The following is a 12,699-nucleotide window of genomic DNA, read 5'->3' as shown; positions in this document are numbered from 1 at the left end:
CTCACATAGCTTCAAGACTCTCATGCCCCGATTCATTCTGGTAAGTCTGGGTGGAGTCTAATGGCTTGGTCATAATGTAAACAAGCTGTTAGGACAAGACAGATACTGGTGTTCACAAAAGCTACCATCTGGACTTTCAAAAGAATGATTTTTCCAAAACGATTTAGTTTTAATCATGTGTCTGTGCACACATGTGGGTGAGGATGCCTGTGGAGGCCAAAATAACCCTGAAGCTGGAGTTTCGGGCATATGTGAGCTACCAGACATGGCTGGGAACGGAACTTGGGTCCTTTGCGAAAGAAGTATATGCTCTCAGCCAATAAGCCTTCTCTACAACACCAGAAAGTTGATTCTTTTATCATAAGATTAAAAGGCAAAACACTCCAATCCACTAGTGAAAGAAACAATGTGTTTGGTTTCTCCAACTGCTTTATATGGGCATTTAATGCTATGAATTTCCCTCTTAGCACTGCTTTCATAGTGTCCCATAAGTTTGGGTATGTGGTGTATTTATTCATTTTCATTGATTTCTAGGAAGTCTTTAATTTCTTTCTTTGCCAGAAAGCTCCAGGAGTCCAATCGGCGAGAAAGAGGAGGGATTATATGAGTGAGAATTGTTGAGACCATGATTGGAAAAAGCACAGGGACAAATAGTCAAACTAGTGGAAACACATGAACTATGAACAAAGAGCTGTGGAGCCCCCAGCTGGATCAGGCCCTCTGGATAAGTGAGACAACTGAATAGCTTGATCTGTTTGGGAGGCACCCAGGCAGTGGGACTGAGACCTGTCCTTAGTGCATGAGCTGTCTGTTTGGAACCTGGGCTTACACAGGGACACTTTGCTCAGCCTGGGAGGAGGGGACTGGACCTGCCTGGACTGAATCTACCAGGTTTAAATGAATCCCCTGGGGAGTCCTTGCCCTGGAGGAGTTGGGAATGGGGGGTGGGCTGGAGGTAAGGTGGGGGGGCAGGACAGGGGAACCCATGGCTGATATGTAAAATTAAATTAAATTATAAAATAAAATAAAATGTTGTCAGCAAGAGAGCAGAAAAGAAAGGCAGGCAACACTAAATGCAGAGAGGAGAAAGTGGGCCCCAAGGAAGAGAACAGGGCTGCTTGGGGCCGCCTGCGCAGGGACACTGGAACCAAATGCCACTGCCTACCCCATGTGTGGTATTTCTATAAAGTTTAATTTTTTTCCCACACAGACTTTTTCTGAGGCAAGAAACAAGGGGGAGGGTGCATTTGGCTCATCTTTCTATGTCTCCACAAGTGTTAAGTAATTAATGAGAATCCCTCCACCTGGGATATCATTAGGAAAAGTAAGCAGTCTGCTTTGATACTGTCCCTGAGATAAAAATTTACCCTCAAGAAAAGTGACTCCGCAAGTGTCCTTCACACTCATGGAAGGAAGAAGCCATGGGAATGGGATTCTCTGTTAAAGGTGTGGGCTGTCTGTTTGCTGAAGGTTTGTTTTATGTGTAGGAGTGTTTTGCCTGAATGTGTGTATTTGTGCCATGCGCATGTCTGGTACCCAGAGAAGGCAGGGGACTCCCCTGGAATAGAAGCAATGGATGGTTGTAAGCCATCATGTGGGTGCTGGGAACCAAACCTGGGTCCTCTGCATTAGCAGTCAGTGCTCTTAACAGAGCCATCTCTCCAGCCCTGTTAAAGCCGTTTTCAGCATCACTGAAAACAGAAGAACACTGGATGAAGAGGGTGGCTTCTCATTCTCTAGAAATAGTTTTCTGAGTGGCTTATAGCGACAGGCCTGCGCTTAAACCCATTTGACAGAGGACAAAAACAAAGCCTGGGGGAAAAATATCTTATTCCCAAGAAGGTCCTCTATTCCTCTGGTTATCCTGGAAGTCAACAGCCTGCTTGGCCCAGGCACATTCAAGCACATGAACCCAACTGAAGATGCAGGAACAGGGAGACTTAGAGTTAGTTATCCACAGTCCTGGCCCATAGGGTCCCATACTGATGCCAAGTGACTGACTGACTCAGGGTCACAATGTCCAGTCCACACACAGACCCCTTGAAGTCACTAGCTGGGAAGAAAAGCCCAGAGTCTGGCAACTGTGGGCTTTCTTTTTGACTACAGGGTAGGACCTGAACTCATGTATGTGAGTAGGAAGTAGGCTGCATCCAGCTTAGAGTTTTGAGGGCAGGGTCCCCACAAATCAGGCCTGAAAGGCCAGTTCTGGGAACACATTCCTTCTCCTGGAAACCAGTGCTGATGGGACCCCAGAGTTGGGAGCCACATCCTTATTTTGGGAATTGCATGTTATAACTAATAAGATTCCACACAAGGGGAAGTCTACTGTGAAGTCTAGCTAGCTGGTGCCCACACTCTTGCCACTGATTTTCTCAGTGTGCTGTTTCCTCACTAGCAGTTTGTGGCTCCTGTTGTACAAAATGAAATATATTATGTCCAGAACATGGGTCTTACCAGCCTCCACTGAGCTGCTGTCTGTCTTTCCATAGGCTAATAAGCAGACTCTCTTTCACATTTTCAAAATTCAGGCCCCAATGAGTCCCTGCACAGGGGCCTCACCACTGGCTCACATGTGATGCCAAGGACTTGACGGTCACATGTGTGACAGTACTTAGTTACGGTTCTCTATGGAGATAATTCCTGTTTTATTCATTTTTCTTGCAAACACTTCTAGAGGCAGAGTGTTAAAGCAAGTAAAATTTCAGGATACTGACAACATTGCTTAAAGTGTTTGAGTTGGTTACATTAAAAAAAAACAAACTGAGATACAGATTATTTTAAATAGAAACTACAAGCTTTTTTTTTTTTTAAGCAACAAAATCAAGTGAATGTCACACACATACAGTAACTATTTTGGTTACAGAAATAGGAGCCAAAAATAAGTTAATGTAATACTAGAAAAACAGAAATTTAATTAGGCAGAAAAATAGGCAATAATTTTCTCTGGCCCATGCCATTTGCATGGGCTAATCACAATGGTGCTGGCCAATCCCTTGACCAGGTAACAGCAAACCAGGAGAGAACATTTAGTGCACGATATTTTAATACACATGAATATACAAAATTGATCAAAATGAAATGTTTAAAAGATAAAATCCATCCATAATAAAGCTACACTCCAGTATCTAAAATAAGCCTCAAGTGCCAGTTAGAACACACTTTCGAGTTAGACATGCCCATGAGATTAAGGGTACCCATGAAAACAAAGTCACAGGGACCATTTCTGTCATGGTCCATTTTATGTTAAGTCCAAACTATAACCAGGACATTAAACCACATGGGAATGGCTTCCTATTCAGACTGACACCCTGATTGTATTATCTCTGGCTTTCTTCAAGCCAGGCTACCTGATGATGGCTTGGAATGGAAAAACACATCATTGTAACAGCACTATACATGTCACCATTTCACTAAATTTTGCTTTGAAACAAAAGATTTTAGCATACTGTACCATAATCTAGATGTTAAACTAGCAAGTAACCAATAAAACAAACATTTCATTTTTTTAAAAAAGTTTTAAAGTCTCTTCAAAGACACTGTAATTTCTTTTTAAATACCCAGCAATTAGAGAAATACAGCAGGCTTCCTCACTCCTGCTGAAGAAAACACACAAAGCCCCATCTGAGGGGCTGCTGCTGGGTCTTTGTGCTATCGCTGCCATGACCTTGGAGTGGTCTCACATGTCCCACTGTCACTGTCGTTGATACTAGAACCAGGGATGGCAAGTGAGAACATGACTTCTCTAGGAAAAGAAAAATGATGGGGGTGAACAGAGCTGCCTCAGGTTTGTTTTCTTGACTGAGAAAGAGGTGGATAGTTACCAATTAGTCCTACGCTTTAAAAACGGATGGCGTGTGGATGGAGATTTGTATTTGGTCTTCTCCGATCTTTTTTCCCTGTACCACAACCAGCTGAAGGTCAGTACAGTGGTCTCCATGCTTATCTCTTTCTGTTCCAAAAACCTCTTCATGAATACTGAATTTTAACTTGCTTTTTCTGTTAAAAGCAATGACTTTGGTTACATTATTGGGGAAAACTTTACATGCTCACCAAAGAAACAAAGCAAAGGAAAAAAAGAAAAAGGAAAAAAAAAGCACTTTGGACTGCCAATTAAAATATTTTTTGTCTAATAAATTAGCTTCAAGAGTTGTTTCAAAGATAATTTTAATAATTTTTGTTCTATGATCAGTTCCAAATAGATTAGAAACCAGTAACTATTTTCTTAATCTTTGTAACCCACAGTCAAATATATGGACTATATGTGGTACAATCATTCCCCTCCATCAATCACTTTCATTTAGAAAGTTCCTCTCTTTAAAGAATAAAGTTTCACCTCCAAGGTAAGTGATTAATAAATATGCTTCATGGAGAGGGGAAAAAGACACAATATTTATAAATGTGCATTTGCCTCTAACCAAAACAAGGTCCATTTTCGCCATTTGCATAAGACAATAACATGAAATAACCCTGTTCCGTCTTCTCCAGTGAAGAGTGAGACATCCTCCTTCAAGCATGAGCAAGTGAAGTGTTGGCATGCTTAAGTTCTGAGCCATTAACAGTTCAAGATATTTCAAAAAAAATCAAAAGTCCAGTTTTCACCTAGATAAAGTGCTATATCCTCTTCATTGTTGCGAAACGGCCACTGACGTTTTTCAATTACAGTTTTAGTTCACATTATGCCAAGAGTTTGCATGTTCATTCGCCGATGTATTAGGTCACAACATAACACATTCACAGTATATTATAGTGTATGGAAGTCAACTGACATCCCAAGGGAACCCAAGACCTATGACTCATAGTATTTGTAGGAAAACTAAGATTAACTCAACAGTAAAAACACCAAATCAACCCTTTTAAGAAAAGGTACCAATATTCAAATTCTCTAATAAATACACACATAACAAAAGGGAAAATAGTGAGATGAGGTTCTCCCAGGACACTGTCTTGTCAAGCATTCTAGAAATCTGAGCCAGAGAAACAGCAACCATCTTGTTCATCCTTTCCCCCACGCCTTACCACTTCCTGTGACCCATCTTACACTCCACTAACTCCAGCATTCCCTCAGGGAGAGTTTTGTTTTAGCCCTGGAACTCACCAGTGCCCCCGTAAACAGACTGAATATGTTTTTGTTTTTTAAATGAAGCTGTACAATCTGCTGATGATCGTCAAGGCAAAAAGAGTTGTTGATTCATCTTCCTGGTCTAGGAAGGATGTTGGTATTCACTGGCTAGAGAGAGATGTGCCAGAGGCAGCCAACTGGTATCCCAGCCCTGATGCCACTGACTGCAAAACATCAGCAGGATTGGAAAGCCAGCTTGAAAAGCTGAGCAGTGCCAGAAGAATACAGCTACAGGACCCAACAGAAGAAAACTGTCACTGAAAAGGGACAGCATCACACTGTTTTCCTGAAACTCGGCTTTTGGTAGAAAGATAAGGAACTTTTCACTATCCACAAAAACATCTTCCTCCTGGCTTTGCCTGCCCTGAGCTCCATAGTCTTAGCCCCTGGGATTCTACCAGCTAGGTAAGCACAGTTAGGTGCAAACACTGGCCACCAAGAGCCTGGCTTCACCCTGTTCCAATACGGAGGATGATTTCCGCATCGAACGTCACTCACGTTTAAATATTTTCACTTGCACAAACTTAAAGCTATGGCTGCAGCCTTACTGGGAGAAGATCTATCTCCTGCTGTCAGGAGAGGCAGGCACGCTAACAATGGGTAGCAACGCTTCCCGGGACATGTCAAAGGAATGCATGGAAAAGAGACCCCGGAAACCATTCAGGGAGCTTAACAAAGACTCAAAATGGGCTGTGACATTTACAGGAAATGTCACTCTGACTTAGCCAGACATGACAAGCCACATAACATTCACCTCAATCTTCAAATTAGCAACAGTTATTCATCTAAATCTGACTACAATCTGACTGCAGTTAACTCCACCTCAGACCAGGACAAACCCAGGAGTTGTGCAGCTTGTAAAAACACAAAGGAAGAAAGTTGAACACTGCCAGACCAGTGGGCATCAGTGATAACGTCAGTGGGTTGTGGGGGGAAAGAAAGGTCTGCAGAGAAACAAGGCTGTAGTGCTTTGAGTATTTCCCCCTTGAATTAGTCCCACGTTCCGCTAAGTTATTCTCTTGATTGATAGAATAAAATATATCCAGATTCTGAATTTTTTGATATATCTGATGTCAGGCCATAGAATTCTTCAATAGCTTGAGCATCTATTTTCTGCAATGAAGGGGAAAAAAATAATGTAATTATTTCCTATGACTCCTGGGAACACAGATTCTAAAATGTAAGAAACATGAGTTGGTGTAAAACTGTAATTAGGAAACTTTGAGGGCAAATCATTCATTCTATAGATGTGGCAGCTGCCAACTCCTGTGGGAGAAAACCCAACCCTTTCCTCTAACCATAACTGTACATAGATGTCCTTGGAAAAACTTAGGAAGTCCGTCTTCCAGATAGTAATCTGAGGACTCTGGGAATAACCTCAGCTCTTCCAGTTCATCAGAGCTCCTTTCCCTTAGTGCCCATTCCACCAACACAGCTACCCTCGAGGGCTAAAACAGATGCCACCTTTGAGGGTAGAATTTATAATATTCTTTTACAAAGAAAAAAAAAATCAATACATGAAGTACATGGATGTAATCTAAATATTTCTTTACCACTGGAAGGCAGGTCTAATTTAGGTACCATTTAACAACAGTTGCCCACCCTAAATCCCTTCTACACCCTATGCTCTCCCATGGGAGAGCAACCTACATACCCACCTCTACAATGTCATCATCGAACAACAGCCAGAAGCCATGACTTTTCACAATGGTGATGTAATGTCCACGGTTAGGACCACTGGAAAAGAAGGAAGGAGTGAAAGTCACCAGGTAAACAAGTCCTTCTTTATAACCCTCCAATTATCAATGCAAACATCTAATGTCATCAAGTATAGCCAGCCCACCGGCAATTGCAGGCTGAGGCAGGAAGTCAAATCCAGCCTGGGCACCACAGAGATATGCTGTTTCCAAATTAAAAGAATTGTGGACTAGTTCTTGTCTAAGTGCGCAATTTTGGCAGAGTACCTGGGTGCATGGGGAAGGGGTTGCGGTACAGAGGCCCAATGGGGAAAGTATACATTCAGATTCAGTTAACACTGAGAATTACTGTAACCTACTACATGTCAGAAAAACAGTGAGCAAGACAAAGTACTTCCCCCTTCTCTTGGGACTTGGTGTTATAGGTTAAGTGTGAATCCCAAAGTTTATGAGTTATTCATTTAATTCTTGGTCCTCCGTCCCTATAAGAGTGCACTTGTTATAGGGATCAGGCCCCTTTCCCCTTTCTTGCACACTTTTCCCACATACTGTCTTCCTCCATGCCCTGATGTAATAAGAAAGCCCAACATAGATGTAGTTTGGGGACTTGAATTTACCCACCTTAAAAAAAAAAAAAAAACAAAAAAAAAAAAAAAAAGATGAGCCAAATGACCCATGTTATATAAAACTTACTCGGATGAGTACTTTGTTATAATAGTACAAAAGAGAGAGGTGCCTGGGGTGGGGGTCCCACTGGCTATAAACAAACCAACCACATAAGCACATGGGAGAGTCAAAGCAGGGTGCTGGGAAAGTCATGTTGATAAGCAGTGACCAAAGGAGAGCTCTTGAATGTGTGACGCTTGAAGGAGACGGGTCAGGGAGAGAAGGGTCAGGGAGAGAAGTCATATGACTGGATGATGAATGTTTCAGCCGAGTAGAAAGCAAATATACACCAATCAATGCAGAAGTCAGAAAAGCTGGGGCCAAGAAACCCCAGGAGAGGACAAAGGGACAGACCTTCCCTGCACCACAGCACAGTAGCTAAGATCTCTGTCTTTTTTCCTGAGCACACCAGGAGGATGCCAGGGAATTCTTAGCAGAGGCATGATCTAATTTAAGTTTCAGAAAATGTTACGATGCATTATTCCATGCTCTGGGATGCACACCTCTATATACTATGCACTATGAAAAGTGATGGGGTGGGGGAGTGTAACTACATAGTTGCATTTAGATTTATATAAAATGGAGACTTCAATCCTAAATCTAGAATTGTTTCTTAATATACATACTACTAAAATTGAAAAACTGAATTCTTTTCCCCTCATCACTTACCGTGTGTGTGGGTAGTACATGCATGAATGTGGGTGCACACATGTGCATGCATATGTGTGTGTAAGCCAGAGGTTGATATGGTGTCTTCATCAGTTGCATATTCTGGATAGCTCTCTTGCTTAGGGAATTCGCTGTTTCTAGCTCCCAAACCGTAGGAATGATGAGCAGGCTGTCACACTCACCCAGCTTTTTACCTTGTTTCCAGACTCTGGTCCTTGTGCTTGTGAGGCAAGCACTTTATGAGTAAACCACCTCCCCACCCCTTATTTACTTTCTTTACACACAAGATGCTGCACAAGCTCAGTTCCCCATCTCTCCCACCCAACTACTTCTCTCTCCTGAGCTCCAGCCTGCCGAGTTCCTGTCTCCACCACTTGTCCACCTGTGCGTGGTCCCTGCAGCACTTCTAACTCTGGATGAAAAGTGCCTCTTCTACCTTAGTAACCATGGCCCATTCCCCCCACTCAACCTCCACAGACAGCCCTGTCCTGGCCAGCATCCTGAAACCAGCATCCTTCATCCCCTTCTCTTTCCTCTTCCTGCTTCCAACTCTGAGCACCAACTAGCATCCTTCGTTACCAAGCAGAGGCTAAGTTTTGATGATGCAGGCATGTTGGGGAATATTATTTCAAGGTGTGTTACTTTTGTTTATGTTGCATTTGTTTAACTCTGTGAAGCTGTGTTACTGTACCTGTCTAAAACACCTGATGGTCCAATGAAGAAAAGAATTACCAATAGCAAGGCAGGAGAAAGGATAGGCAGGGCTGGCAGGCAGAGGGAATTAATAGAAGGGGAAATCTGGGAGAAGAGGTAGAAAGAAGTAGTCAGAGGAGGAGGAGGAGGAGGAGGAGGAGGAGGAGGAGGACTCCAGGGGCCAGCCACCCAGCTACACAGCAAGCCACAGAGTAAGAGTAAGATTTACAGAAGTAAGAGAAAAGAAAAAGGTCTAGAAGTAGATGGGATAATTTAGGTTAAGAAAAGCTGGCAAGAAGAAAGCCAAGCTAAAGCCGGGCATTCATAATTAGGAATAAGCCTCCATGTGTGATTATTTGGGAGCTGGGTGGCAGGTCTCCAAAAGGGTAAATGAATAAAAACCAACAACACAGGCCACTGTGTGGGCTTGCCCATTCTCCATCTTTCCCACCAGACTCTAAACCTGGCAAGGGTAAGACCCATGCTGTGTGTTGTATTCACTCTTCTGATTGGTTCATATGTTCAGATCCTGACACAGAACCCAGGAAATAAGAGTTCAAACCCCAAGAAGCCATCCATTCCCTACACACATCAGCCCCATCCTACATAAAGGAATGGATTACCTCTACAGGGAGATGAAAAGAGCTGTTTGTAACATGTGAGAATTGGTACTCATTGTCCCTGTGGCTGCTGAGACCTTGTATCCCCATTAAAGAAACTGATGATTCCAGAGTCTGATCTCCCCAGGGATCTGCTAAATGGGTTGGTGCCTTGCCCTCAATGGTCTCCCAAGGATAGAATCGGTCCCCAACAAAAAGCCAAACTCAAAGTGTTCAGGTACCCTGTGCATCAGTACCTCTTCTTCCTCCTTGCCCAACCTCCCTGGAACTCCTCACTTGTCCACTCTTTCATCCCTTCCCATGATTCCCACCCATCCCCAGGCCCTGCGTACCCATGATCTCTACTCCACCCCACTGTGGGCTCCCCTGTGTTCATGGCTGGGTTGTGATCATGGGAGCCCTATGTTCTTTAGACAAATAACCATTAGAACTGTTCAGTGGATCACAAAGTTGAATCACAACTATCCAATAAATAAAACTTACTGAGAAGAAAATATCTAGCGACCTGAAGTGGCGTACTCAGGACAGGAATGGGGTGTGTCAGATGTGAAGTCACAGTCTGATGTGGTTCTCCCCATGGCTGGGCGAAAAAAATGAAGCAGCCTATTCCTGACATGCTGACAATGTCATCTTAGGAAAGGTGTGTTTGCAGTCTCCAAACCAGGCAGAGAGGAAAAGATATTTGTAATATGATGTCCCACAAGCCAAAACCCATACCCAAGGGGGACCCTGTGCTTGTCCCGAGAGAGAACATGAACCTACTTATCCACCCGAGCCAGATGAAGAATGGATAGAAAACAGGTTAATTTTCAATGTACTTCCCCATGATTATACCAAATATGAAATTTTTAAAAATGTGCCAAGAACATTCAGTGAAGCCCTTGGCTTCTTCATTTCTAGGGGCTTCCTTTCTTTTCCTCATGTAAACCTTACTATAGACTGTGGGGAAATGGAGCCAGGAAGGTGCTCAGCAGGTAAAGACATTTGCTGCCAAACCTGACGACTTGAGTTCAATTCCCCAGGATACACTGGGCAGAAAGAGAAAAACAGCTCCCACAGGCTGACCTCCATCCGCTCTCAGGCTGAGGTGTGTTTGGATGCACCTGCACACTAAATATTGTGATCTTTAAAAAAAAAAAAAAAAAAAAAAAGTTGTGTTTTTAAAAAAAAGAATAAATATTGTTAAGAATAGATTTTTTGATTAGTCAAAATGCCACAAAATTACTACATCTGATCTATTGCTTCCAGGTTTGGTTCATACATAGTAAAATACTTTTCAGATCATGATTTTTATATATACACATGCATATATTATGTATGGATGGCTCTTTATGTTTAATTTTTAATTATGTGTGTCTGTGTGCTTGGGGCAGAGGCCAGAAAAGTGTAAGACCTGGAGTTGCTCAGGTCTAGAAGAGCAATACACTCATCCATCTTGCCAACGCCTATACATAGCTTTTCTAAACATAAAATCTGGGGTTGTAGAGATGGCTCACAAGTCAGGAGCACCCAAGTTTGGTTCCTAGCACCCATGTGAAGTGACTTACAAACATCTGTAGCTCCACCTCTAGAGGACCCATTTGGTCTCTGTAGGCACCTGCACTCACATGCATATACCCACATGCAGACACACACCTATAATAATTAAAGTAAAAATCAATCTTTAAAATAGATAAATAAAATCATAATAGCATAAGCACTTATTTAACCATGTTATTTTAAACTCATCGTCTGCATCATTTCCTTACAAAGGAGATGAAATTACTTCCCTGAATGATAGAACATTTGGATTATCATTGTTCTCATGTTATTTCATGTGTCTTTATAGATATGATTATGAACAGCCATGTGCTACATACTGACATGTCTTTTTCTTAATGACATTGGCATAAGTCTGTAGTGATGTGCTGTGGAAGGTTCTGTATGCTGTGAAAATGTGTTGCTATGACTGATTGATAAATAAAATGCTGATTGGCCAGTAGCCAGTCAGGAAGTATAGGCAGGACAAGGAGAAAGGAGAATGCTGGGAAGTGGGAGGCTGAGGCGGAGAGACGCTCGCTGCCAGCCACCATGATGAGAAGCAGATGTTAAGATAACCGGTAAGCCACAAGCCATGTGGCAATTTATAGGTTAATAGAAATGGGTTACTTTAAGAGATAAGAACTAGATAGCAAGAAGCCTGCCACAGCCATACAGTCTATAAGTAATATAAGTCTCTGTGTGTTTAACTGGGTCTGAGCGGCTGCAGGAGCTGGGCGGACACAGGAATGCTCCAGCTACAGTGCTGTACTGTTATATCACCTAGTCTTAGTTTGTGCTAAGTACCCTTGATGATGACCACATGATGAAGTCAGGCAACACTGTATTTCTAGGGTTCACCTTCACATTAAGCATTTCTGTATATTTGGAGGTGATCAGTAAGAATCTGAGTGGCACTTCCAGAAGTGCTATTGCAGTCCTGTAAGGGTGTGGCTGGGTTTATCCTGATGAAGAGATAAGCCCTCTGTTGATCACAGAAACTTGCCTCCCAGCCCACCTTTACCTTCCACAGTGAACAACGACAGCCACCAGGTCGTACATGCGGTCCAGGTTCACAGCGTCACTGGAGGTGTTGAAGAGCCGGAGCTCTAGAGGGAAGACCACCCGGTAAGACAGCTTGGTGTACCTGTGCAGCTGCTCCATGTACTTGAACCTCTTTAGGTGCAGGGCCAGAATCATGGGCAGCTTTTTTACCCTCATCCTAAGAAAGCGAGACACGGAAAACCATTTGCAGCCAATGCCCGTTAGAGGAAGCAAACACACCATTGCCTACACAAACAAGAGCTGGAGGGGTCCAGCAAGTATCCAGACTTCTCATTAGCAGAAAGGTGTGCTCGTCTACAGAGACTAGTACATCCTGCATCTTTGGCTAACCCAAGTAGGAGAAAAGCACAACCATGTGGTCATCGTGGCAGACATTCTCTCGCTATGCCTCTCTGCCAGCAGAATAGAATGTATGTGGACAGTCCACTCCCTAGTATGTGGACAGGAGGGCTGAGAAATTAAGAAAAGGAAGCTGGGAAAAGGAGCAGGCAAAATGATCCAGACAGAATTTCAGATGCTAAAGACCAGCAGAAGGAAGTTTCTGGCACATACCTGGGCATCAGACAACACGGGTGCCAGGTCCATGCCTACTCCTCACTCTGTGATTTCATGCCACATGGGTCCCTTACTAGGATCCTTACTCTCTGCAGGT

General features: G+C 43.0%; 1 protein-coding gene across 1 annotated transcript in view; it reads right to left on the bottom strand.

Annotated features, from left to right (window-relative positions):
• Positions 1-2,879: 2,879 nt before the first annotated feature.
• The window catches only part of Usp46 (ubiquitin specific peptidase 46), a 74,986-nt gene continuing 65,166 nt past the window's right edge, over positions 2,880-12,699 (bottom strand). The window contains exons 7-9 of the mRNA XM_036201009.1: positions 12,007-12,204; positions 6,778-6,856; positions 2,880-6,232 (exon numbers count right to left, since the gene is read on the bottom strand). Of these exons, the coding sequence (XP_036056902.1) occupies positions 6,131-6,232; positions 6,778-6,856; positions 12,007-12,204 (379 nt within the window). The 3' untranslated portion in view covers positions 2,880-6,130. The remainder of the gene's footprint in view (positions 6,233-6,777; positions 6,857-12,006; positions 12,205-12,699) is intronic.

This window comes from Onychomys torridus, chromosome 10 (assembly GCF_903995425.1).
Source record: "Onychomys torridus chromosome 10, mOncTor1.1, whole genome shotgun sequence".
Lineage (NCBI taxonomy): Eukaryota > Metazoa > Chordata > Mammalia > Rodentia > Cricetidae > Onychomys > Onychomys torridus.
The sequence above is the reverse complement of the archived record's forward strand: the minus strand, read 5'-3'. Positions and strand labels throughout refer to the sequence as shown.